We start from the raw sequence: 26,816 nt of genomic DNA, 5'->3' as shown, positions 1-26,816 counted from the left end.
GTGTGTGTCCCTCCGTATCCGTCCGTGTCCCCCTGTGCGTGTGTGTCCTCCTGTCCGTCCGTGTCCCCGTGTCCATTTGTATCCCCCTGTTCATGTGCGTCCCCCTGTCCGTCCGTGTCCCCCTGTCCTCTCGCGGTGCCACCTCTGCAGTACCCGTTCCCGCCTGCCAGGGGGCGCTGCCGGCGGGCGCTGCGCTGCGGCGCGGGGCGTGGCCCTGGCAGGGCGTGGCCGGGGCGTGGCCGATGACGCAACTCCCAAGCCCCGCCCCGGTCAGCTGAGCGCGCCGCACCGCCCCCCCCGCGGCCCCCCGACCCCCCCCATCACCACCATCCTCCTCCTCCTCCTCCTCCTCCTCCTCCTCCTCCTCCTCCTCCTCCCTCCGCATCCCCGCGCCGCCACCCGCAGCCTCGCCCGGCCGTGCGCGCCCCTGGGTGCCCCCCCGAACCCCCCCGGCGCCGAGCCATGGCCCCCATCGGACTCAAGGCTGTGGTGGGAGAGAGTAAGATCCGCGCCCCCCCCGCGGGGTTGGGGCTGGGGGGCAGCGCGGGGAAGCGGCGGGGGCGGGGGGGCTGCCCCGGCCGGGGTGGGGTGCGGTGGGGTGGGGGGGATGCTGCGGATGCGCAATACGGACCCTCGGGGATGGGGGGGGGGGACACGCGGGACACCCCCGTGGGGACACGCGGGCGTCGTGGGCTGGGGGGGCCGGGGGTGCTGTCACCTTCCGGGCTGTGTTTGTGGAATTTTTGCGGGTGTTTGGGGTTTTTCTGCAGTGCTGGGGGAGGGGGGGGATTGGTGACGGGGCGGCGGTGGAAAAGCGGGGGGGGGGACAAGGAAGCCGGAGACGTTCGAGCCCCCCTCGGTTTTATCGCCCTTCGGATTTATCCCCCCGTGGTCACCAATCCCCCAAAGGGCCTGGGGGGGGCACAGAGGGGTGCAGACCCCCCCAAACCCTCCCCCAGCGCAGCGCCAGGCCAGGCCCTCCCGCTTTGTCTGCAGCAAATCCCGCTCAAACGCTGGGCTGTGTTGCATTATTATTATTATTATTTTTATTATTCCTATCATTATTATTATTATTTTCGCGGCTGTGCCGTTGCTCTCGCACCCTGGGAGTGCCCCTGTGTGTGTGTCCCCTCCTCGGGCATCCCTTGCCCGGGGGTCCCGCTCCGTTCCCGGCCGGAATCTCGCCGGGAGCCGCGGGGGGGGCCCGGCCCCATCGGCCCCGGCTCCGCTTCCTCCTTCCCGGCTGTGCAAGGCGATATTTCCCCGGGGGGAAACGAAGGGGGGCAGCTTGTTCTCCAAAAACACCCGAGGCTGGAGCAGCAAGGAGGGGCGCTCCTTTCCCCGGGGCGAAATTAAAGCGAAAAAACTCCGCATTATAGAGGGGAAAAAAAAAAAAAAAAAAGGAGAAAATGAAAGGGCAGGAACCGGTGGGAACTTCCCCCCGCAGCCATGAGCCTTCCTCCTCCTCCTCCTCCCCGCCTCTCGCAGGGTTTATTTCCGTGGCACCGTGGCCGGCCGCGGCCGGATCTGGGTGTTTTTTTGGGGTTTTTCGCTGGTTTTGGGGGTGTTTTTGGCGTTTTTGCCAGCCGTGCCCGTGGCCGTTCCCCCGCCCTCCCGCGGGCGCTGCGGATGGCGCGGCCGGGCCGGTGTGGTGTGATCGGGTGGGTGGCGATGGCCGGGGGGGACACGGGGGGGATCCCCGGGGGTGTCTGGCCCTGCCACCCCCCTGGTGTCACCTGCCGGTGTCACCTGCCCGCGGGGATGGGGCTGCGAGCCCAAAATGGACGGGAGAGGCTGGGCAGTGTCCCGGTGAGGCTGCGCTGCAGGAGCAGCCGTGGGGAGGGGGCTTTGCTGGGCTGTATCAGGAGGGGACAGGGCTGTCCCCAAGCCCGGGGGGATGGCAAAGGGGGGGTCAGACCCCTGGCAGGGCCCGAGAGGGGACAGAGAGCAGCGCCACTGCGTGTCCCCTATTCCCATTCATTGTCTCTGCGCTGCGAGACAGCACAGCCACACAGACACACACAGAGAGAGGTTCCAGGCAGCATCAGGGAAATCTGACTTAATCCTCCCCTTCAGGGTTTAGTGACAAACCGCTCCGTTCTCTCCCTGCAAACATCATTCCCGGCTGGCAATGGTGATGGGGAGCCGGGCAGCCGGGCTGGGGACGCGTGGGTGGCTGCGAGGGGGGAGCCGCGCTTGTGCATCAGAAATGCTGCAGAGCAGCGAGGGTGGCACCGGGGGGGCACCCCGGGGTCCCCACGGCGATCTGGGTGCTCCTCAGCCCCCCTCGGGGAGCGCTGGGCTCACTGCATCAGCCTGCCTTGGGGGCTGGATGCTCCCCCAGAGTTGAGCAGGGTCCCCAGAGCTCTGTCCCTGGGCACTGCACGAGGGTTCCTGGGCTGCGCCAGCCTGGCACTCCCTGGAGGATTTCCTGCAGGAGATGTTTGCTCCTGAGGAGCGGGAGAGCCAAGCCTGGGGCTGACCCCGAGGCAGGACGTGTCCTGTGGGCTCCTTTTGCAGCAGGAAGGGATGGATGGATGGATGGATGGATGGATGGATGGATGGATGGATGGATGGATGGATGGATGGATGGGGAGGATGCTGCCACGTTGCCATGGCTCGCTCCGCCAGCCCCCCCTCCCGAGCTGCATTCTGCCCTGGCTTCCCTCCAGGCCCGGATTATTCCTCTGACCAGCTGGTGCCATAACAGGACGGGGCTTGGAGGCCTCTGATGAGGTTGGAGGCGGTGGCCAGGGGGAGGGGTGGCCCAGGGCTGCAGGAGGAAAGGGCAGAAGCAGATTGTGACCCCCAGAGCTGTGGGGTGTGTGCTGGGGGTGTCCCTGCACCTTCCTGAGGTGTCCAGCCGTGGTGATTGCATCCTCCTGCACTGGCTGTTGTCTGCACAGCCCTGGAGCTGAGTGTGCTTGTCCACAGAGGTGGTGCCTGAGGAGCAGCTCCTCCTGCTGTGTTGCTGTCCCCTCCCAGGGAGAGCTGGCCCCTCTGCCCTGGAGCTGGTTGGGAAAAATTTCACCTGAGAGTGGCAGCTCTGAGGACACCCAGCCCCAAATCTGCATCTGACCCTCTCATTGCAGGGACATCATCCCCAAATCTTCACCTGACCCCCAACTGTAGGGACATCATCCCCAGATCTTCACTGACCCCCAACTGCACAAACATCATCTCCAAATTTTCACTGACCCTCCCATTGCAGGGACATCATCCCAAATCTTCATCTGACCCCGAACTGCTCAGACACCCCCAAATATTCACCTGCCCCTCAACTGCAGGGACATCATCCCCAAATCTTCACTGACTCCCAGCTGCACAGACATCGTCCCCAACTCTTCACTGACCTTCCCATTGCAGGGACATTATGCCCAAATCTTCACTGACCCCCAACTGCAGGGACATCATCCCCAGATGTTCGCTGATCCCCCAACTGCTCAGACATCCCCAAATCTTCACCTGACCTTTCCATTGCAGGGACATCATCCCCATATCTTCACCTGACCCCAGACTGCATGGACATCATCCCCAAATCTTCGGTGACCCCCAGCTACTCAGACATCATCCCCAGATGTTCACCTGACCCTCCCATTGCAGGGACATCATCCCCAAATCTTCATCTTACCCCTAACTGCAGGGACATCATCCCCAAATCTTCACTGATGCACATCTCTCCAAACCTCTTGTGCCCCTTGGATCTTCTCAGGGCCAATTCCCCTGCCCAGCCCAGTGGTGGCTCTCCTGCAGCAGCCTGCAGTGAGGAGGAGGAGGAGGAGGCTGGTTTTACTTCATTGAAGTGTCAGCAGCCAGGAGAGACAGGCCCTGCTGCAGGGGTGACACCTGTGCAGCGCCTGCCACCGCTCTGGGCCGGCACAGGACACCAGGACACGCAGCTGGATGTGATTCCATGGTGGATCCAAACCCCTGCAGCCCTTCAGCCTCCCCAAAGGCTCCTTTGGCTGTCGTGGGCAGGAGGAGCCCTGGGATAAGGAAGCGCTTTGCAGAGGCAGCAGGAAAACACCTTTCCCCCAGGGCACCAGGTGATCCTCCCACGGGGCAGCCTCACCTGCCCAGCCTCCCCCAGAGCTCACCTGTGCCCTGTGCCTCCTGCCAGGGCCGTGCCCACGGGCAAATCCAGCCTGGACACTGCCCAGTGTCACTGCGTGTCCCCAGCTGGGCCTCTCCAGGGTCCAGCCCTGCCTGGGGATGACTCAGGGATCAGGCTTGGGTTGTGCTGCACCTGCAAGGGCAGGGCTGGGGCTGCTGCCAGCCTGGGCCACAGCCTGGTCCCTGACCCAGCCTGGCTGTTTGGGGCACCTTGCAGCCCCTGCTGGGCACAGGGAGCCATGGAGGGTGAGATGCTGCTCGTGGAGGATGTTCTGAGCCTGTCTCAGTGCCCACAGGACGTGCCTGCTGTGCCAGGTAGAGAGGAAGAGGAGGCAGCAAAGGGCACAGGGATCATTGCAGGGTGCCCCTGGCATCCTCTTGCCTGCACAGGGCACAGCTGTGGCCTCAGAGGGTGGGTGGGTGAGGAGCAGGGGGTCTCTGCACCCTGTCCCCATCATGGGTGGGAGCAGACCCTGAGTCCAGTGGCTCCCTGAGCAGCCCATCCTCCCAGTTCCTGCATTCCAGAGTGCCAGCTTGGTGTGTGGGTACAGCAATGGGCACAGCTGGGGCTGCAGCTCTGTCACCAGGCTCGGTCTCACCTCTGGTGTTGGCTCAAAGTTGTAAAAGCTTGAAAAAAATCCTTGTAAAATTCAGCATTCACCGTGTCAAGCATTGCAGAACAATTTCAGTCTCCAGAGCACAGTGTGCACCAGGAGCTGAGAAACTCCTGCCCATATGTGCCCGTGGAAGGTGACCAAGAGTGACAAACCTGAGTTTGGCAGGACTGCACCCACCCACCATGTGCAGGAAGGTTAAAAAAGCCACCAGTGGAGAGGATTTGGACTCTTTCCTTTTAGAAAGGGAAAAAGAAGTGAGGTCTGTGTCTGATTGCTCTGCACCTCTTGAAGAAAGCGGCCCAGGAGAGATTCCTGCCTCCTTCCCACAGAATCAACACTTTGCAGAGGAGAATCATCACCATCACAAGGCTCTTGGTCTCACGCTGAGGAGCAGATGCTGCTCCCTCCAACTCACAGTGCGGGGAGGGAGCTTGGCTCTGGAGAGTGCAAAAATAGAGCAGGGCTGAAGGTGCTGCAATCTGTGGGCTCCCACATTGCCCAGGATGGGAGAGAACGTTGGGGATGTGCTCACACCTGTGCTGGAGGGGCTTTTGTGCAGCCCATCAGATGGGTCAGGGAGCAGCAAGGACCACTCAGCCACGTGCCAGCTGCCCTCCAGCCTGTCCTGCTGTCCCTGAGGGACAGGAGACCAGCCCAGCCTGGATTCCCACCACAATTTGTTGGTGTTTTCTTCCGTTTTGGCTCAAGGCAGAGAGAAGAACGAGCTCAGAAAGTCATGGCCACACAGAGGAATGTGGGGTCACCTCCCCTCAGGGACACTGTGACACCTCTGGGCACTGAAACACCACAGCCAGTGACAACATCTGCTGGGTGTGGAAACATCTGGAGCAAGAGGACATGTGGTGGTGAAGGGTGATGCCTTCAGCAAGGACTGTGGGTCATTGATTGTACCCAACAGGGAAACTCTGCTCAGCTCCCAGGTCCTTGTCCTGATCCAAGGAAGTTGTCTGGAGTTGCCACAGAATATCCTGAGCTGGAAAGGACCCACAAGGATCAGCAGAATCCAGCTCTGGCCCTGCAGGACAGCCCAACCATCACCCTGTGCCTGATCCTGCAGTGGAAACCTTGTGGATTTTCCTCTGTTTCTGCAGGGCACTCAGAGGGCTCATGGGTGTGATCATGCAGTTCATTTCCCTTTTTCACTTCTGGCTGTGTTACTCAACTTCTGCAGAGTTCAAGAGCTCCAGGTCTCCATCCTCCTCCTCCTCCCTGGGCTGTGCAGCTCTCCCAGGGCTTTGCCCAGCAGGGATAAATGTGGGCACACTTGATGAGAGCAGTGCAGACAGGAAAAGGAGGAGTTAAACACATGCCTGGGACCAATCCCTGCGTTCCTGGGTGAGAAATGTGTCCTCTAGGAAGGCTGAGGGCTTCCAGGCATAATCCAGTGGGAGAAGTGGGTGTTCAGGACTTGGGCTGCTGAAGGGGAGGTGTTTGAGGCTTGTTTGGGTTTTGGGCGCAGCGGTGGCCAGGTTCAGGTCATCCCTGGGTGGTTCTTAGCCATGCTGGGGGGCATCAGCTGGGCTTTGTCTCCTCTCAGTGATCCCATGTGCTGGTGGCCGTGTGGGGCCGTTCCTGCCGCCCTGAGCTCCCTGTGCCTGTTTTATTTGGGGAGGCACCTGCAGAGCCCCAGCTGGGGCTGTTGGAGCTGGGGACGTGCTCCGCTCCGTGCTTGGATCAGTGCAGCGTTCACACTGGCTTGAGCAATGAGTTAATGAAGCTGCACAAATGCAGTTGCCAGGCCAACCCAAAGCCAAACGTGTCCGTCTGGAGATGCAGCCTGACAGCTTTTTGGGAGAAGTGGCACTCCAGCAAACCTCGTCCTGATCCCATGGAGTCAGGGGTTTCCAGCTCTCCAGAGCTGCCCTGGGATTTGGGATCCTTCTCAGGTTTCTGTGGTTGAGATGATTTTTGAGGGGTTAGAAAGTTGGGTTTTTTTTGTTTTGAGACTGAAGAAGAAGTTGAGATTTGTTGGTTTTGCTTTTTAAGGTTGTTTATTTTTTCTTATCTATTCCATTCCTTCTCTGACCTGCTGAGATCTGTCCAGCAGGTTGGGTTGTGGCACAGTCCCTGCCCTTGGGGTGGTGTTAACTTTTTATACTAAGAACTGTGTGTACTTTATTTACAATAATTTTCTAATACTTATCACTTATGTTAGACTTAGACTTGTGGAAGGCTTTAAGGACTTATGTCTTTAAACCATCAAACAGTGTCACCATCACAGCAGAAGATGGAGGACAAGAAGAAGGAGAAGGACAGGCTATGCCTAAATTCCTCCATCTTGCTTCTTGAACTTCCATTCTAAAATTCTAAAATTCTACTTTCTCACCCTATGACAAATTCACTATCATTCTACTCAAACCCTTGTGTCTTGTAACTCCTCACACAAAATTGGTAATTGTTTCCATGGGCATCCCAAAATAAGTCCATCTCTTGGGGCATCATAAAAAGGGAACTCCAAAATGGATCCATCTCTTGGGGCCTCATAAAAAGGGTTAATCTCCTGGAGAACCCCAAAATGGATCCATCTTTTGGAGAACCCCAGATGGGTCCATCTCTTGAGGAACCCCAACATGGATCCATCCCTTGGGGAACCCCAGATGGGTCCATCTCTTGGGGACACAGCTTTGTTGGCGTGGCAGGGATGCTCCCTCCCTCCCCAGCTCCAGTGGGACACGTGGGGCTGGCTCAGTTTCCATTCCCAGGGCAGGGCTGGGGCAAGGCCAGGGTATAATAACGTGGGATGAGCCTCTCGGAGGGATGGATGGGCTCAAGTCCTGCTAGGCCTGCGTGTCACCTGCTTGGGAATGCTGCAGGGGACACAGCCATGCTGTGTGTCACCCTGAGAATGACTCTGGGTGTCCATGACCCCTGCCTGGTGGCACTTTAGGGCCATACTGCTACTGGAGGGGTTCTCCATTCACAGCAGTGTGTCCTGACCCCTGTGCTTTACTGGGATGGAGGTTGTGGAGTGGGATGGAGCTGATGGGATGGGATGATGGAGCTGATCCTCTGGTGCTGGAGGAGGATCCAGAGCTGTCTGTATTCCCTGTTCATGGGAGAAATTGTCATTTAAATTCCTTCAGCCTGAAGGAAGCAGATGTGATGTGGAAGGTCCAGACCAGCCAAGTGTTGGAGGCACTGGATGAGATGCTCATAGGGATTTTTTGCCCTCCCTGAAACCTGGTTTTATCTCCAAGATGAAACACTTGGTGGTCAGCATCATCAGCTGATGTTAGAGCCTAAAAACCCTTTCTGGCCAGATGTTTGAGGATATGGACAGCAACATCTGGCCTGCTGATGTGGAGTGAGAGATCAGCACTTCTCCCATTTCCCCTGGGAGTGCAGAGCACTCTTCCCTGAGCTGGGGTTCAGTGGCTGCTGCAGGGACACCAGGAGGGGAAGTTCATGGTCACAGCTCCCTAAGTGTGACACCAACCTCCAGCTTTTGCTGGACTTTGTGCCCTTTGGCAGGACCCTGGAGCTCCTTGGAGGATGCTCTGTGGATCTGCCTCTTTCCTGACCCTACCTGGGCTCTGGGCTCCAGATTTTGTGGAAGAGCCAAAATTTGGAGTCAGATCTGACCCAGGGTAGGAGAGGACATCAGTGTAGGGAATGAGTGTGCCCAGGGACCAGGGATTTAGGGACTGACCCCCTAAACCTACCAAGCTCAGAGAAATTGCTCTTTGAGGTGCCCAGCTCCTGCTCTGAGGCCCATCCTGGTTCCAGGGTGGGGCTGGGGATGTGACAGCACTTTGTGCAGCCAGGCAGATGCTCCCCCCTCAGACATCCCCCATCCATCCAGCCCATCCTGTGCAGGAGGGACAGGGTGTTCCCACAGGAGGGACAGGGTGTTCCCACAGAGCCACAATGTCCCTGCAGCCAGGACACGCTGGGGAAGCTGAGGCAGCACTTTGGGAGCCTTTTTTGGGATCTCCTGCCCTTGGGCTCTCTTCCCTCATGGGAACACCATCCCCTGGGCCACAGGATGCTCCTCCCAGCCTCCTTCTGTCCTTCCTTCCTTGTCCTTCCTTCCTTCCTTCCCCAGCTGGATTTGCATTGCAGGGAGGGACAGGAATTCTCCCTGGGTGCTGCTTTCTGCTGAGCCCTTGCATGGTGCTCCAGCAGGGCCCCTGGGCTGTACTGGGATGGAACTGTGGGGTGGGATGGGATGGAGATGATGGGATGGGATGGGATGATGGAGCTGATGGCATGATGGAGCCTGTGGGATGGGATGAAGCCAGTGGGATGGGATGGAGCTGATGGGACAGGATGAAGATGGAGCCTGTGAGATGGGATGGGACGGGATGGGATGGGATGATGGAGCAGATGGGATGAGGATGGAGATGATGAAGCCTGTGGGATGGGATGAAGCCATTGGGATGGGATGAGGATGGAGCCTGTGGGATGGGATGGAGCGGATGGGATGGGATGAGGATGGAGCCTGTAGGATGGGATGGGATAATGGAGCTGATGGGATGATGGAGCCTGTGGGATAGGATGGGACAAAGTTGGAGCTGATGGGATGAGGATGGAGCCTGTGGGGATTGGATGAGGATGGAGCTGCTGGGATGGGATGAAGATGGAGCCTCAGTGCTGCCCTGCAGACAGTGCTGTTGTTGCTGGGTGCTTGCTCTGGGGCAGGAGCCAAGTGAGCAATGGCAGGAGGAGCAGGGATGAGCTGGCACAGCTCCTTGCCAGCTGTGCCCTGCTGTCAGTGTGCAGGGAGCAGCACTGGGGTGCACGGGCAGCCCTCAGTGCCAGCTCCTGCCCACACAGGACCATTCCTGCTGCAGCTGGTGAGTGCAGGTGGGCAGCACACGTGGGCACAGGCAGCAGCTTTGCCTGCCCAGTTCAGGTACCCTCCATCCCCTCTCCCATCCCAGAGCTGTCCTGTGTCCCCTCTCCCCATGGGGAGGCCAAAGGATGTGACCAAGGGCAAGGCCAGTGTCCCCTGGAGCTCCCTGCAGGCAGATTTAGTTATTTATGTATTAAGGGCACCTTTGGGTAGGAAAGGTGATGGATGTGCATTCCTACCTTGCAGTGGTAGGAATGGCTGTTTTCTCCAGGTTTTGCAGCAGGACAGACAGACAGACGGCCAGCAGCACTCAGAGGCTCCTGTGTTACCCCTGTTGGCACCAGTGCCAGCTCTGGACCCTGCTGGGCTTTACCCAGGGAAGCAGCACCCTTGGGCTGAGCCTCCCACAGGGGAGGCTCCCAGGGCTGAGGCTGGCAGGGTGACACCCTCACACCTCTGGTTTCTAGCTCAGAGATGTTCCTTAACTGGGTTTTTATTGGGCACTTCCATCCCTGTCCCTGGCACCAGGGGCTCAGAGCAAACCCTGCAGGGATGGAATCCAGGGGAAATACTGTGTGAGGAGTTGACACTGATTCCTTTCCTCAGGTTTAGCTCTGTGAGGGACAGAGATTCACACACCAGGGTCAGAGGGGACCTGCAGGGTTTGGGGGGCACCTCTGTCCCCCAAAACTGATGTTTGGGCAGCAGGGCAAGGCTTGAACCCCCCTTCCTGCCACCCAACCCCAAAGGTTGTCCCACTGCCACCTGCTCATGTCCCTGAACTGTCCCAGGGGGCTGAGCAGGAGCAGGGGAATTTGGGGTGGGTGCTCCTGGGGTGCTGCTGTCCTGCCTGGTTGCATAAGCCCAGCAGCCACGGGAGGTGAAATGGGATTGTGAGGGATTACAAGGAACAGGCTCAGGCCGCTTGATTCTTGTTTCTAAAAGGAGCTCTTAAGCTGCTGTTGTTTTCCCAGCACTTTGGATTAGGGCTGAACCTCGTGGGGCTGCCCCCAGGCTCCCCAGAGGGACCCCCCCAGCCAGCCTGGGGTCTGTCTGTGAGTGCCAAGCACGAGAGAAAAGGCAGAGTGTGCCTGGCACAGTGTGACCCTGCACAGGGGTGGGGGTTTGGTGCCCCCAGGGCAGCCCCTGTGCTGCCAGCAGGCCCTGGGGTGCTGTAGGAGGGACACTGGGGTCTGTCTGTGAGTGCCAAGCACGAGAGAAAACAGGGCTAGGGGTGACCACCCCTCCCTGGGCACCCCAAAACCACCCCCATCCCCTCCTTCACCCCCAGTTAGGGCACAGTGTGAGTGACACAGTGTGACCCTGCACAGGGGTAGGGGTTTGGTGCCCCAGTGCAGCCCCTGGGGTGCTGTAGGGGGGACTCTGGGGTCTCACCATTGCCCACATCCCCTTTCTTGCAGAGATTATGCACGATGTGATCCGGAAGGTGAAGAAGAAGGGGGAATGGAAGGTGAGCACTGAACCCAGGGAGGGCCAGGAGGGGAGGAAGCAGGGAAGGGGCAGGGTGGAGAGGGTCCTGCTGTGCCCCCAGCTCATGGGGTGCCCACAGGGTGTTCATGGGGTGCTCACAGGGTGCTCAGAGGGTGCTCAGGGTGCTCTCCTGTCCCCAGGTGCTGGTGGTGGACCAGCTGAGCATGCGCATGCTCTCGTCCTGCTGCAAGATGACTGACATCATGACAGAGGGCATCACCAGTGAGTTCCCCCTCCTGCCTCCACATTCCCTGTGGGAAGGGCCAAATCTCCCTCTGCACCCCAGAACACCCACAAAGGCATCTCCAGGCTGGCACAGGGAGGATGGCACAGCCCCCATCCAGCCCTATATCACTTGGGATGGAGCCACTCTGCCTCCCATGGATGGCTCCTGGTGCCAGGCTGGAGTTCCACAGGTGCCTCCTTGCCTGCTGGGGCTGGAGCAGCCAGAACACTTTGTCTCCTGGCAGCCCTTCAGTTTTAGGAGGGGACCAGGTGTTGGTTTTTATCAGCCCGATAATGAAATGGCTCCCTGCAACACCTGGGAAGGAGAAGGAAATGCCAGGCTGGATCCTGGGAGGTGCTGGGGATGGTGAGGTTTTGTGTGGGACAGCAGAGCTCAGGTGAAGGGGGGTGTGAGGGTAAACCAAGGGAGCAGGAGCACAGACAGGTCCCCTGGGATGTGGCCAGGTGCCCACAGCCACAGCTCCAGCAGGGCTGGCATGGGATGGGGTGGGCTGGGGGTGTTCTGGCTGTGGAGGGGCTGCCATGGGAAATCCAATGGCTGTGGGGTATCCAGCCACCACGGGGTGTCCAGCAGCCCTGCATGGCTGAGTGCCCTGCCCACAGCCCCCCTGCCCTGATCCCTGACCCCTGTTCTCCCCCCAAGTTGTGGAAGACATCAACAAGCGCCGGGAGCCGCTGCCCAGCCTGGAGGCCGTGTACCTCATCACCCCCTCCGAGAAGGTGAGTGCATGAGGGCACAGGGACAGGGTGAGGGTGAGGCCTGGCATGGGCAGCTGTGCCCATGGGGAGCATCCTGGCTCCAGTGGTCTTGGGTTGCTGTTAATAATTGCTGCCCCAGATGTGCAGGATGTCTCTGCTTCAGCCCACACAACTGAAGAACGAGTCTGGACTCTTCACTTTTCGGTCTTGAGGTTGTTTGTTAATTCTTATCTATAAAGTTTTCTTTCTGCTCAGCAGGGCAGCCACAGGCACTCTGTGTTGTCCTTTTATACTGCAAACTACATATAACATATTTACACTTAATTCCCAATACCCATCACCTGTGTTAGACAGTGCACTTCTACTCTAAACCCATCCCAAAGTGCCAACAGCAGTGCAGAAAATGGAGAACAAGAAGAAGAAGAAGAAAGAAAGAAAGGCTGGACACGCCCAGATTCCTCCATCTTGTCCCCATAACCCCCATACCAAAAATCCTAAAATCTACATTTTCACCCTGTGATCATTTTATTATTACACCATTCAAACCTCTGTGACTTTCAGGTCCTCATACAAAGCTGGTAACTTGCTCCAGGGGTCAAAATCAAATCCCCAGATGCTCTGGGCTGTGTGCCAGGGTCTCTGAGCCCCCTGGCTGGGTGCTTGGCAGCTGTGGACCACCCAGAGGGATGCACTGAGCTCTGACACAGTGGTGCCAGCAGGGTGATGGGATGGAGGTGCAGAGCCTGCCCTGAGCAGGAGGGAGGCTCACAGTGCCACCCTGCCCAGCCCAGCTGCTCCCTCTCTCTTGCAGTCCATCCACTCCCTCATCAACGACTTCAAGGATCCCCCCACCTCCAAGTACAGAGCTGCCCACGTCTTCTTCACTGACTGTGAGTATCCAGAGGGGTGGGGAGGGGTGAGAGGTGAGGGATGGAGAGATGCTGAGCACCTCCCTCCTCCTCCTCCTCCTCCTCCCTCACAGCCTGTCCTGACGCCCTGTTCAACGAGCTGGTGAAATCCCGCGCCGCCAAGGTCATCAAGACCCTGACTGAGATCAACATTGCCTTCCTCCCCTCCGAGTCCCAGGTGAGCCTGGGCTGGGCTGGGGGATGGCCGGGGGGCTCCAGGTCCCTGTGCAGCCCACAGGGTTTGTGTAACCCCCAGCTGGCTCCTTGCTCCCTCCCTGTCTCCTCAGATGCCTTCCCAGGCTGATCCCAGGGGGATTTAGCGGGTGCTGTGCCTTGGCCCCGTGCCCACAGCTGTGCTGGCCAGCTCTGCCACCAGCCAAGGGCACCAGGGAGCTGGCCCTGGGCTGTGACCGTGTTCACAGGGGTCTGAGGATGAGGGAAGAGATGAGGATCTGACTCCATGTTTCAGAAGGCTTGATTTATTATTTTATGATATATATTACATTAAAACTATACTAAAAGAATAGAAGAAAGGATTTCATCAGAAGGCTAGCTAAGAATAGAAAAAGAAAGAATGATAACAAAGGTTTGTGGCTTGGGCTCTCTATCTGAGCCAGCTGACTGTGATTGGCCATTAATTAGAAACAACCACATGAGACCAATCCCAGGTGCACCTGTTGCATTCCACAGCAGCAGATAATCAATGTTTACATTTTGTTCCTGAGGCCTCCCAGCTTCTCAGGAGGAAAAATCCTAAGGAAAGGATTTTCATGAAAAGATGTCAGTGACACTGGGCCATCTGGTCCTGCTGGGGACAAAGGAACCAGGGGCCGGACCTGCTGGGTGCCATTAACCCTTCAGTGCTCAGCATTCCTAGGGAGTGACCCCTGGGCATCTTCACATGGTTTTTACTGGGGCTGGGGTGCAGTGTGTTTCTGCTTGGCTCCAGATCTCTGTTTCCCTGTCTGGGAGGGGTCTCCTGCCTCTTCTGCTCAGCTGGGAGGGACACATGCACAGGGATCCTACCATGGAGCTGGAGCTGGGAATTCTGAGGGATGCCCTGAGCATCTCTGAGCTCCAGCTGCCTGGTCCCAGGCTCAGTTGTGTCTATCTGGGCATGAATCTGGTTTCCAAACCCAGCTCTACAGCAGACATCCCTCCCCTCTGACCTCCCTGCCTCTGCACCCCCAGGTTTATTCTCTGGATTCAGCTGACTCCTTCCAGAGCTTTTACAGCCCACACAAGGCCCAGATGAAGAACCCGATCCTGGAGCGCCTGGCAGAGCAGATTGCCACGCTCTGTGCCACCCTGAAGGAGTACCCAGCCGTGCGGTACCGCGGGTGAGGCCAGCTGGGCACCCAGGGGCAGGGATGGAGCAGGTGTGGGCATCCAGGGGCAGGGATGGGGCCAGGGTGGGCATCCAGGGGCATGGATGGGATCAGTGTGGGCATCCAGGGCCATGAATGGGATCAGCATGGGCATCCAGGGGCATGGATGGGGCCAATGTGGGCATCCAGGGTCATGGATCAGTGTGGGCATCTAGGGACAGGGATGGGCCCAGGGTGGGCATCCAGGGCCATGAATGGGGCAGGTGTGGGCACCCAGGGCAGGGATGGATCAGTGTGGGCATCCAGGGACATGGATGGGATCAGTGTGGGCATCCAGGGCAGGGATGGGGCTGCTGTGCCCAGTGCTGGTCAGAGCATGGGGTGGCACGGACAGACAGACAGCCATGCTCAGTGTAAACAGGCTCAGACTAGATCTGGGGAGCTGGGGGGGTTGGGACTCTGAAATCTTAAGTGGCATCAAGGCCACTTGAAGTGGGAGTGCACAACAAAACCTGCTCAGGTTCCTGCTCTCCCGTGAGCCAAGGATGTTGCACGGGGCACCCAACATCTCCTCCCCAAGCTGTGCCCTGTGGGGCTGACCTGTCCCCTGCCTCCCCAGGGATTACAAGGACAATGCCATGCTGGCACAGCTCATCCAGGACAAGCTGGATGCCTACAAGGCTGATGACCCCACCATGGGTGAGGTGAGCACTGCTGGCAGTGGGGAGGGTGCTGGGGTGATGCTCCCCTCCTGCAGTGCCATCAATCCCTGCCCTGTGGGGGCCCCCAGAGCAGCCCAGAGCAGCTGTGGGGCTGAGGGAGCCCCCAGGGCGGTGCTGATGGCTCTGCTGTGCCCGCAGGGTCCGGACAAGGCTCGCTCCCAGCTGCTCATCCTGGACCGTGGCTTTGACCCCGCGTCGCCGGTGCTGCACGAGCTCACCTTCCAGGCCATGAGCTACGACCTGCTGCCCATCGAGAACGACGTCTACAAGTGAGTGCAGGGCACCCCCGCCCCTGTGACACCCCTGAGGGCAGTGCCAGAGCAGCAGCTGGGGGCTCAGCATCCCTGCATCCACTGGGTCCTCCATCCACTGGGTCCTCCATCCCTTGGGTCCTGCATCCCTTGGGTCCTGCATCCCTTGGGTCCTGCATCCCTTGGGTCCTCCATCCCTTGGGTTCTCCATTCATTGGGTTCTCCATTCATTGGGTTCTCCATCCATTGGGTTCCTCATCCGTTGGGTCCTGCATCCATTGGGTTCTCCATCCATTGCCATCCTCTATCCATTAGATTTTCCATCAAGTTCTCCATCCATTGGGTTCCTCATCCATTGAGTTCCTCATCCATTGGGTCCTGCATCCACTGGGTTCTCCATCCCTTGGGTTCTCCATCCCTTGGGTTCTCCATCCATTGGGTTCTTCATCCATTGGGTTCCCCATCCATTGGATTTTCCGTCCCTTGGGTCCTGCATCCCTTGGGTTCTCCATCCATTGGGTTCTCCATCCATTGGATTCTCCGTCCATTGAGTTCTCCATCCATTGGGTTCCTCATCCATTGGGTCCTGCATGAACTGGGTCCTGCATCCATTGGATTTTCCCTCCAGTGGGTTCTGCATCCATTGCCATCCTCTACGAGTCCTCCACTGGGGACACCAGTGTTGCACTCTGGCAGCCCTGGTGGGCATGACAGGGACTAAAAGGCTTTCCCACCCTTCATTCCTCAGCCCCTTCCCAACATTTAGGAGTTGAAGGGGTCCCAGAGGGGAAGAGGTCAATCCCAGTTGAAATCACTTTGCTGGCACAGCCAGGAAGAGCCCTCGTGTCCCCCCATCTCCCCAAACCCAGCAGTGAGGGGGCTGTGTGTGCCCTCAGCCCTGTCCCCTGTGTCACACCCCTCTCCTCACCCCAGGTATGAGACCAGTGGCATTGGTGAGGCCCGGATCAAGGAGGTTCTGCTGGATGAGGATGACGACCTGTGGGTCACCCTGCGCCACAAACACATCGCCGAGGTGTCCCAGTGAGTGGCCCTGGGGGGGACACTGGCCTGGCATTGTCACCCAGCCCTCTGTGAGGGACCCTCCCCACTCACAGCTCTGCCCTCCTGCTCTCTGCAGGGAGGTGACCCGGTCCCTGAAGGAGTTTTCTTCCAGCAAGAGGATGAACACGGGTGACAAGGTGACCTGATGCAGCCACCCAGCTGGGGACAGGCTCAGCCACGGGCTGGCACCTGCTGGGGTCTCCTGGGGACACTGTGCCAAAGGAGAAGGGTGGTCAGGTTCCTGGGGGGGGAAATGGCTGTGGGATGGCAGCCCTACCCCTGGGGCTGGGAAATGGGGTGCTGTGGGAGAGCTCTGCACCAGGGATTAATTTTCTGGAAATGGGGTGCTGTGGGAGAGAACTGCATCAGGGATCAGTTTGCTGCAAAATGGGGTGCTGTGGGAGATCTCTGCACCAGGGATCAGTTTGCTGGGAAATAGGGTGCTGGGGAGAGCTCTGCACCAGGGATCAGTTTGCCCCCAGCACAGACAGGGTCTGTGCACCTCCCTCAGCAGCTGCTCTGTCCCTGTTCCCTGAGTTGGTGGCAGTGAGGGCTGTAAAGGTGGCCAGGACCATCTGAGCCCCAGCCAGGCACGCGAGGCTCCCACAAGGAGATCCTCAGGGGGTTTCTCCCCGCCACAGCCCAGTTTGCAGAGCTGCACACCCCTCCTGCCTCAGCTTCAGGGGAGGAGAGCTGGCAGTGACACATCAGGTGTCACCAAACCCCCACGGGGGGCTCACATGGGGACAGAAGTCCTTGGCGGGGTCACCCCCTCCCTGCTGGTGGCCCCCAGGTCCCTGAGGGTGAGTGACCATGTCCCCTTCCCTCACAGACCACCATGAGGGACCTGTCCCAGATGCTGAAGAAGATGCCACAGTACCAGAAGGAGCTCAGCAAGGTAAGGGGAAGGGACAGTGTGTGTTCAGTGACTGAGGGAGCAGGAGTGGCAGCTGTCCCCTGGCCATGGCTGGTGGCACAGGGACCTTGAGCTGCTGCCAGCCCTGCAGGGGTGACCACTCTTGTGTCCCCAGTACTCCACCCACCTGCACCTGGCTGAGGACTGCATGAAGCACTACCAGGGCACTGTGGACAAGCTGTGCCGAGTTGAGCAGGTACCAAACACCTCCCCTCATTGCCATGGAACCATGGCGGGTACAGCTCCACCCTCCCAGCATGGAGTGGTGCTGAGCACGTGTTCCTGCAGGACCTGGCCATGGGCACCGATGCTGAAGGTGAGAAGATCAAGGACCCCATGAGGGCCATTGTCCCCATCCTGCTGGATGGCAATGTCAGCACCTATGACAAGATCCGCATCATCCTGCTCTACATCTTCCTGAAGAACGGTGAGGACGTGTGGGCAGGCACAGCCAGGTCTGGCCAGGACAGTCCAGCTCTGCCTTCCTGACCAGGCTGAGTGTCCTGAGGTGGCAGCAGAGGGGCTGTGTCCTCTCTGAGACATCCCTGAGGAGAACACCCCCTGTTGCATTGCCAGGAATCACCGAGGAGAACCTGAACAAGCTGATCCAGCACGCTCAGATCCCTGCAGAGGACAGCGAGATCATCACCAACATGGCCCACCTCGGGGTGCCCATCATCACAGACGTGAGTGTGCTCCTCCCCTGGCCCTGCTCCTCTGGCCTGTCCCCCTGGGGGTGGCATGGGGCTGTCCCCCTGGGGCTGTCCCTGGTGCTGCTGGGGCTCAGGGTGTCCCTGTGCTCTGTGCCCAGTCCACGCTGCGCCGCCGGAGCAAGCCGGAACGCAAGGAGCGCATCAGCGAGCAGACCTACCAGCTGTCCCGGTGGACCCCGGTGATCAAGGACATCATGGAGGTGAGCCAGCAGCCAGGACAGGCCTGGGGGCAGGGCAGGAGGTCACAGAGCCACCCAGGAAGGGACCAGCACAGAGCTGGGTGCTCCCAGCCCATACCCTGACACCTCTCGGGATGTGCGTCCTCCAGGCTGCTCCTGCCTGGGATATTTTGGGAGAATTTCCTGGCCCCAGATAGGGTGCACAGAATCACAGTTGGAAGGGATACCAAGGAACATCAAATCCAGCCCCTAGCCCTGCACGGGCACCCCAACAACCCCACCCTAGTGCCCCAGTTCTGCCAGGGAGGACCAGGAACACAGCCTGGGGTTAAATCACTGCCTGCTGGGAGACAGGACCTGCACTTGCTGAAAAGGGATGGGAAACTCAACTGGTGCTGCATGGACTGAGGGAATCAGAACCACAGAATATCCTGAGCTGGGAGGGACCCCCAGGATCCCCCAGCCCAGCCCCTGTCCCTGCCCAGCCCCCCCAGCAGCCCCACCCTGGGCACCCCTGGCAGCGCTGCCCAAAGGCTCCTGGAGCTCTGGCAGCCTCGGGGCCGTGCCCATTCCCTGGGCAGCCTGGGCAGTGCCAGCACCCTCTGGGGGCAGAGCCTTGCCCTGAGCTCCAGCCTGAGCTGCCCTGGCCCAGCCCCAGCCGTGCCCTGGCTCCTGTCCCTGGCCCAGAGAGCAGAGATCAGTGCCTGCCCCTTCCCTTTCCCTCCTGAGGAAGTTTCAGACTGCACTGAGGTCTCCCCTCAGTCTCCATGGCCCAAACTGGGCTTGCCAGCATCCTTGGATTACAAATGCAATAACAACTTAGGGTGGTTGTGTGTGTGCCACCGTGGCCACCAAGGTTGGGTGGCCTTGTCAAAGCCTTGCCCATGTCCTGGCAGACCAGGGGACAGGCATGGCTCTGTACAGATGTGTCCTCAGGAGCTGTGCACTGGGATAGCCCTGGGCAGTTCAGTGCTGCCTCTGCACTTAGACCAGCAGAGCCACAGCTCCCTTGGGTCCCAAAAGCACAGAGCTCATGTTTTCCTTTGTCACACCACCCCCACCACAGGGTGGCTGCACCCCCAGGACACCCCTCAGCCTCACTCTGAGGACAGATAGGCGTGCCCAGGGCAGCAGCACCTCAGCAAGGTGTCCCAGGTGGCACTGACCCTGTGTGACACTGACCCTGGGTGGCACTGACCATGGGGGACACTGAGGGTGCCTCGTGCTGGAGGGGTATCCTATGGCTGGAGCCTCCAGTTCAGCACCTGCTCCTGAGCTTCTCAAGAAGGGAACCCTGGGCACAGCCTGCAGAAGGGCTGTGGGGCCTGGGGCTGTGCCTGGCTCCTCGCTGACCCCAGGCCTGTGTCTGTCTGTCCCCAGGATGCCATTGATGACAAGCTGGACACCAAGCACTACCCGTACATCTCCACCCGCTCCTCCGCCTCCTTCAGCACCACTGCCGTCAGGTGGGTGCCCCTCTGCCCTGTCTGTGCCCACCTGGGTCACTGTCTGTGCCCACATAGTCACTGTCACCATCCACCCCACACAGCCCCTGGGGCTGCAGCCAGCAGCAGCTCTGGGAGCTGCTTGCAGGGCATCCTGCCTCAGTTTCCCCTCAGGCACTTCATGTGTGCATTCCTTTGAGGCACCCCGGGTCTGTTTCCCTCCAGGCAGTCTGTGCCTCTGTGTCCCTTTAGGAATCCCTTGTCTCAGTTTCCTTCAGGCATCCTGTGCCTCAGTTTCCCTTCAGGCACTCTGTATCTCCATTTTTCTTTAGTCATCCCGTGCTCCAGTTTCCCTACAGATATCCTGTGTCTCTGTTTCCCTTTGGGAATCCTGTGCCTTCATTTCCCTTCAGGCACCCCATGCCTCAGTTTCCCTTGGAGTATCCATTCCTCAGTGTCCCTTGAGGCATCCCATTCCTCAGTTTCCCTTTGGGAATCCCATGCCTCAGTTTCCCTTTGCCTCACCTTCTCTTCATGCAGCCCATGCCTCTATTTCCCCCATGGCATCTTGTGCCTCAGTTTCCCTCCAGATATCCTGTGCTTCTGTTCCTTTGTAGGAATCCCATGCCTCAGCTTCCCTGTAGGAATCCCATTCCTCATTTTCCCTTCAGACATAACATACCTCAGTTTCCCTGCAGACATCCCATGCTTCTGTTCCCCTGTAGGAATCACATTCCTTGTTTTCCCTTGGGACACCTGGTGCCTCAGTTTCCCTCCAGGCATCCAGTGCCTCAGTTTCCCTTGAGGAATCCCATTCCTCATTTTCCCTTCAGACACAACATGCTTCAGTTTCCCTTTAGGAATCCCATGCCTCAGTTTCCCTCCAGACATCCCGTGCCTCAGTTTCCCTTTAGGAATCCCATGCCTCAGTTCCCCTTTAGGAATCACATTCCTCATTTTACCTTGGACACAGCATGCCTCAGTTTCCCTCCCTGTAACAGCGAGCAGCACTCGTGGCTGGATCACTGGGCTTGCCCTGCTGTGACAGCAATGTCTGTATGATTTAACTGAGATGTGGTGCCCGTCCTTCACCCTCCTCTTCCTCTCCTCAGTGCCCGCTACGGCCACTGGCACAAGAACAAGGCCCCCGGCGAGTACCGGAGCGGGCCCCGCCTCATCATCTTCATCCTGGGCGGGGTGAGCATGAACGAGATGCGCTGCGCCTACGAGGTGACACAAGCCAGCGGCAAGTGGGAGGTGCTAATAGGTGAGTGCTGGCCCGGGCTGGCCCCTCCTGCTGGCTGCTCATCCCACTCCATCCCCAATCCCCGGCTCCAGAGCCTGCGGGAGCTGCAGCTCTGCCGAAGGGTTTTCTCCGGACATCTCTGGTCACCCCCTGTGTGTGCCCTCCTTCCCCATCGGGGTTGTGTCACTCCAAACATCCTCATTTTTGCTTCCATTTTTTCATGTCTCCTGGCTGGTGTTGTCTGAGCAGGGCTGGGTGAGAGGGGAGGTTTGGCAGCTCGGATTGCTCCTCGGTTTTGGAGGCATTACAGGAGGAAAAGTGCAAAATGAAGAGGGGTGCAAACAGGAGCCAGGTTTTTCAGGGTCTTGCAACAGGGTCAGCTCCCATCTCTGCTCCCAGGGGAGCTGTGGGTGAGGCACACAGGACACAGTGGATGCTCTACCAGCAAGGAGCTCTTAGGTCTCTAAAACTCCTCAGGGAAGCACAGCTTGGATCCACACCCTGTAGGACACAGGCAGGTGTCCTTTACCATCTGATCTGCTGCCTGGTGGAGCCTGTCCCCAGCATCTCTCCTGCTCCTCAGGAGCAGCATCGCAGCCTCCATCCCCTCCTGCTGCCCCGGCTGTGTCCCTGTCACCGGACACCCATGCCAGCTCCATCCTGCCTGTCACCATCTCATCCCGCCTCTCTCCAGGGTCCATCCCCTGCATGCGCCTCCAAAGCTCCGAGCTCCTCCTCCTTCCTCTTCCTCCCCCCAGAGGCAGCTGGTGGTGGTGGTGGGGGAGCCTCGGCGCAGCCGTCAGCCCCGCTCTGTTCTCCTGCAGGTTCTACTCACATTCTCACTCCCACCAAATTTCTCATGGACCTGAGGCACCCCGACTTCAGGGACTCCACTAGGGTATCATTTGAGGATCAGGCTCCAGCAATGGAGTGAGCCAAAGAAACCAAGTAAAGGCAGCTTACTAATGAAAAAGAAACTCTTCCTCCCCGAAGGGTTTTCTTTGATTCTTTCATTCCTCTTTTTTTTTAATTGTTGCTGTGGGGTCTGTTGGGTTCTCTGATTAGAAAATGCTTGCGGTTCCTCCGACCAGGTGGAAGAGCATCCATCACCCCTCAGCCATGTCCCCTGGCCAGCTCCTTCATGCCATGAGCTCCCCCTCACCAGGGCTGGAGGGGTCAGGGTCCTGCCTGCCCCACGGAGGGGGGGACAGAGCTCCCAAATTCTGCCCTGGGAGTGGCTGGAGCGGGGCTGGGGGAGAGGGGCTGCAGTGCAGACCCCAGCACTCACCCTGGGCTGGGCACTGCTGGGACCCCCCAGCTCTGGGCTGCCCAGGGGCTGGAGTCCTGCTCAGCTCAGCTTTGCTGTTGGATAGGCAGGAGCCTCATGGCGTTGCAGACCCCCAAACCCTGCTCTGGGGTTCAGCTCCTGCTGGTTTCACCAGTGAGTGCCACCCCAGCATGCCCTGTGTGCTGCTCCCTGCGGTGCCAGAGTGGGCAGCACGGTGGGACCCCCACTGGCACCGTGCTGGGGGACCGCCGAACAAGGGGAGTTTTCCTTGTTTTCCTTGTCCCATCCCACCCTCCCGGCCACCTCTGTGTCCCCAGGATGCTCTGTGCAGCTTGGGGGGCCTGGGGAAGGTCCCTCTATGCCAGCTGTCCCCTGCACTCCACCCCTGCACCCAGCAGTGCCTCCTGCAGTGACCCCAGTGCCACAACCCCCCTGCACCGGCTCCTCCCGGCCCCTGCCTCATCCCACCAGCTCCATCCCTCACCTCCATCCCTCCTCCTGGTCCTTTTCCCGTTCTCCATGCCCCCAGAGTCCTCCCCCTCCCCACAGACTGCATTTCCTCGCAAGCATTTCCAGCGGCGCGGGGCCGGCGCCGCCAGGTAAGGGGGACCTAGGACAACGGGGATGGGCTGGGCTCCCAAACCATGACTGATCCCCTTGCACCCCTTCTCCTCTGCTCCCACAGGGTCCACGCACATCCTCACCCCACAGAAGCTGCTGGACACGCTGAAGAAACTCAATAAAACAGAGGAAGAGAGCAGCAGTTAAAAGGAAACTCTGTCACCACTCGATGCCGACCCACGTCCCCGCCGGGCGCCCGGCCCCGGGTGCCACCCTGCACCCTGTGGGCCCCAGCTTCTCTCTTGTTCTTGTGTTGATCCCCTCCTCTCCCCTCCCAGCGCCTCCCCCATCTCATTTTATCCACAGGGAGGGGATAACAGCCAAAAAAAAAATAATATATATATATATATATTAAGAAAATGGATGCATTGTGTTTAAGAGAAAAAGGAAAAAAAAAATCTATATATTTGTAGCTGCAGCTGTGGGAAGCGCCCAGGAGCTCATTGCTGAGTAACCATCTGCCCATTGCTAGTGGTGGGGAAAATGACAGAAAAACACTTTTTTTTGGGGGGAATGCTCCTCATTGGGGTCTTGTGTGGACGGGAGGACAGATGGACGGACACCCCACACCGCTCCAGCTGCTGCTCAGGTGGGCACCAGGCTGGCACCACCATCTGTCCCATGGCTTTTGGGGCGGTGGGTGCTCCTGCCAGATGTGCACAGCAACATCTGGGTGGGACTTTGGGAGGGGGGTGGTGTGGGAGTGCAGCCAGGACGCTTCACAGCATGGTAATTCCCATGTGAAAAGGGACCAAACCGGTCAAAACTGGGAGCTGGGGCCCGTCTGCTTGCACAGCCCTGCTGCAGCCCTGCCTCCCTCTCTGGGAATTCCTTCAAAAAAATATATATATATATAAAATAAAAAGCTATTTTATATATATATATGTGTGCTATCTCTCCATGGATACCTCTCTCTATCCATCCATCGCCATGGGAGCTTGGTGCCCGTGCCCAGCTCCGCTCGTGTCGTCCCGTGGTGAAGCGTTTCTGAGCGTGCCGTCACCCTGAGACCCCCAAAACCCCTCTGGGCCCTCCCTAAAACTCCTCTGGGCCCTCCCCAAAATCCCTCTGGGGCCCCCCAAACTCCCAAGGCCCCCCCCAAACCCTCTGGACTCTGTGTATATTAATGACTGTGTCTTGTGACGTTCTTACGAGCTTGGTGTATAGTGATTTCCCCAAACCTCTGATTTTAGTTGGGTTTTTATTTGACGCCCCTGGATTGCCCCCCTGTTCCCTTGCCTTTAGATGCACTGCAATATTTTGGGGTCTATGGTTTTGTTCTCTTCCCCCTGAAGGCTGTGAGCCCCCTTTTCCTACCCTAAAATTGCTCTTTCTTGCCTCGTTGGTGGTTAGCCCCCCCTTTTCCCTTCCTTTCCCGTCTGCTCCTTGCCCATAAAGTTAAATATATATTTTTAGGGCAAAGGCTGTATCATTGCACTGATATTTGTTGGTTCCCCTTTGGTCTCCCAGCCCGTTTCTGTTCCTCTTTGGTTTAGCAATGCAAATGCTTCAGGATCTTGTATGTTGGACATTATTATTATTATTATTATTTTTTTCTGTTACAGTTATTTATATAAAAAATAATTTATCAAAAAGGAAAACTTTAAAAAAAATTAATCTAGTCTGTCTTGGAACTTGTTTACCTTGAAATTACTGGAATCTAAATGTTTGAAAGTGTTGAAGCACAAACATGTATCATCTCTGTATATCTGTTCTTCTGTACTAAAGCACTCGAGTGACTAAATAAAAGCGATCTCCATCCCTAGTGCAACAGGGGCTGTGCTCTGCTGCTCCCTCAGGGCCAGAAAAACAGGGAAAAGGCATGGGAAAGTATTCCTTCTAACCCCAAGGGAGGGCTCCTGGTGTGGTGATGCCAAACCTCCCCCTAGGAGGAGGCTTTGGGAAGGAAAATCAGCACACGAGTCATCCAACTGCATTTATTTCCTTCAAAAATAGGTGATTTCTTCGTACAAAATACCATCCCAGTGGCTCTGCTGGGCGTTAAAAAATAGGGGATAAGGGAAAAAAAACAACATTTGGTCCTGGCTACTGCATTTGGAATAATTAACCACACTTTCCACATCTTCCTATCACGCCCTGCCTGGGCTGGGGGAGTCACAGCTTCCAGCTTGGGCACAGGCATGAGCAGAGGCAGCCAGAGACAATAAAACCTCTTTTAAATTCTCCAAACCTCTTTAAAATCTCCCAAACCTCTTTTTAAGTCCCCCAAACCTGTTTAAAATTCCCCAAGCCTCTTTAAAATCCCCCAAACCCAGCCCTCTTGGCCCAAAAAAGGAGGAAGGGACAGCCCCATTCCCATCCTCTCTGGGCTCATGTCAGGATCAGGCTCAGAGGGAGCTTGGAAGGTTCCAGACCTGAGTCCTTCACTGATCCCTCCCTCCAAATGTGGGAATTTGTTCAACAAATAAAAGAAAAATAAATACATTTGACACTGGCACTTCAGGTAGGTCCTACAGATGAACACAGGCTGAGGGGTGGAGCAGGGGGGTTTGGCTGGACCCATCCCTGGAAAAGCTGCCCCAACCACATCCTTTTCCCTAAAAAATAGGAATTAACTCCTTAGAAACCCAGCTGGGAGGAACAGGGGCTCCACAGCCCCACACCTGCTTTGGTCTCAGGTGACTTTTCCTCCACCAGCCCAGCTTCCCTGAGGATCCCAGGGGGAAAACCTCAAATCCATCATTTTATTTTCTGCCTGGATGATGCTGTGGGTGGCCACATCCAGGGATGACCAGAAAAGAACCCCAAAAATGCCCTAAGAGTTGTGCTGGAAATGCAAACCAGAATATTTAAATATATATGTATCTGTAGAAAGATATATCTATAGAATCAGATACAGATCTGGACATACACAGATCTATTTATATCTGTCTCTATAGACATAAAACTAAATATAGATATGCCTATATCTAGATATATCCATTTATAGATACACATATATCACACACACATATTATAGATCATCAATCAATACTCCAAAGAGTGATTTAGCTAAAAAATTCACATAAAAACCAACAAAAAAATAAATTTCCCCAGGGAGGATCCTGCTGGGTTCAAGTCCAAGGGCAGAGGGCACAGGGCACAGCCCCCTGAGGAGGCCTGGAAAGGGTGGAATATGGAATGCCAGGGGATGCCAGGGAATTCTGCCCACACAGGCACAGAGGTAAACACAGCTGCCAAGGGGGCTCGACCCACACGAGGTCAGAGCACCCCCAGAAGTGCTCAGGGTGGGGTGGCCACGGCCCTAGGGGGACACCTCACTGCTCCCAGGGGATAGGGCTGAGGAAGGCTGGAGGATTCTGCCCACACCTTCCCCCCTCCTGCAGCTTGGGAGGTCCTGGAGAGGGACAGACCGACGGACAGGCCATGCAGGGACTGCAGGGACGGCAGGACCGGGGTGGGAGCCAGGGCAGGAACCTCTGAGGTACCTCTGGCCCTGCTGCCCCGGGTTTGGCAGGGAGCACACAGTAGGGACAATGAGGGGTCCATGCCCCTCTCTTGGTGGTATGGAGGGTCTGGAGGTACCTCTGGCCCCAGGTTTGGCAGGGAGCACACAGTGAGGGACAATAAAGGGCCCATCCTCCTCTCTTGGTGGCACAGAGGGTCTGGAGGCACCTCCAGCCCTTGTGGCCCAGGTTTGGCAGGGGGCACACAGTGAGGGACACTGAGGGGACCATCCTCCTCTCCTGGTGTCACAGAGAGTCTGGAGGCATCTCTGCCCCCATGTTTGGCAGGGGGCACACAGTGAGGGACACTGAAGGGCCCATTCTCCTCTCCTGGTGGCACAGAAGGTCTGGAGGTACCTCTGGCCCTGCTGGCCCCAGGTTTGTCAGGGGGAATGCAGTGCAGGGATGCTGTGAGGAGCCCATCCTCCTCTCCTGATGGGGCACAGAGGGTTTGGAAGTGCCTCCAGCACTGCTGGCCCCAGGTTTGTCAGGGAGCACGCAGTGCAGGGACAATAAAGGGCCCATCCTCCCTTCCTGGTGGCATGGAGGGTCTGGAGGCACCTCAGGCCCCAGGTCTCGCAGGGGGCATGCCATGCTGGGACACTGAGAGGCCCATTCTCCTCTCCTGTGGCACAGAAGGTCTGGAGGTACCTCTGGCCCCATGTTTGGCAGGGGGCACGCAGTGAGG

At 57.8% G+C, this 26,816-nt stretch overlaps 1 protein-coding gene across 1 annotated transcript; it reads left to right on the top strand.

Moving 5' to 3' along the window:
- Window positions 1-394: 394 nt before the first annotated feature.
- On the top strand, window positions 395-24,432 carry STXBP1 (syntaxin binding protein 1). Its single transcript, XM_058818469.1, has 19 exons — window positions 395-499; window positions 10,968-11,017; window positions 11,178-11,259; window positions 11,927-12,003; window positions 12,794-12,872; window positions 12,965-13,068; window positions 14,082-14,230; window positions 14,838-14,922; window positions 15,079-15,209; window positions 16,125-16,232; window positions 16,330-16,390; window positions 17,086-17,151; window positions 17,285-17,365; window positions 17,458-17,596; window positions 17,746-17,855; window positions 17,981-18,082; window positions 19,442-19,527; window positions 20,619-20,773; window positions 22,726-24,432. The coding sequence occupies exons 1-19, from the start codon at window positions 463-465 to the stop codon at window positions 22,806-22,808; spliced, it is 1,785 nt and encodes a 594-aa protein (XP_058674452.1). The 5' UTR covers window positions 395-462; the 3' UTR covers window positions 22,809-24,432.
- The last annotated feature ends 2,384 nt before the right edge of the window (window positions 24,433-26,816 follow it).

Source organism: Ammospiza caudacuta, chromosome 21, assembly GCF_027887145.1.
Source record: "Ammospiza caudacuta isolate bAmmCau1 chromosome 21, bAmmCau1.pri, whole genome shotgun sequence".
NCBI classification, from domain to species: domain Eukaryota; kingdom Metazoa; phylum Chordata; class Aves; order Passeriformes; family Passerellidae; genus Ammospiza; species Ammospiza caudacuta.
This window is presented reverse-complemented; position numbering and strand designations above follow the sequence as displayed.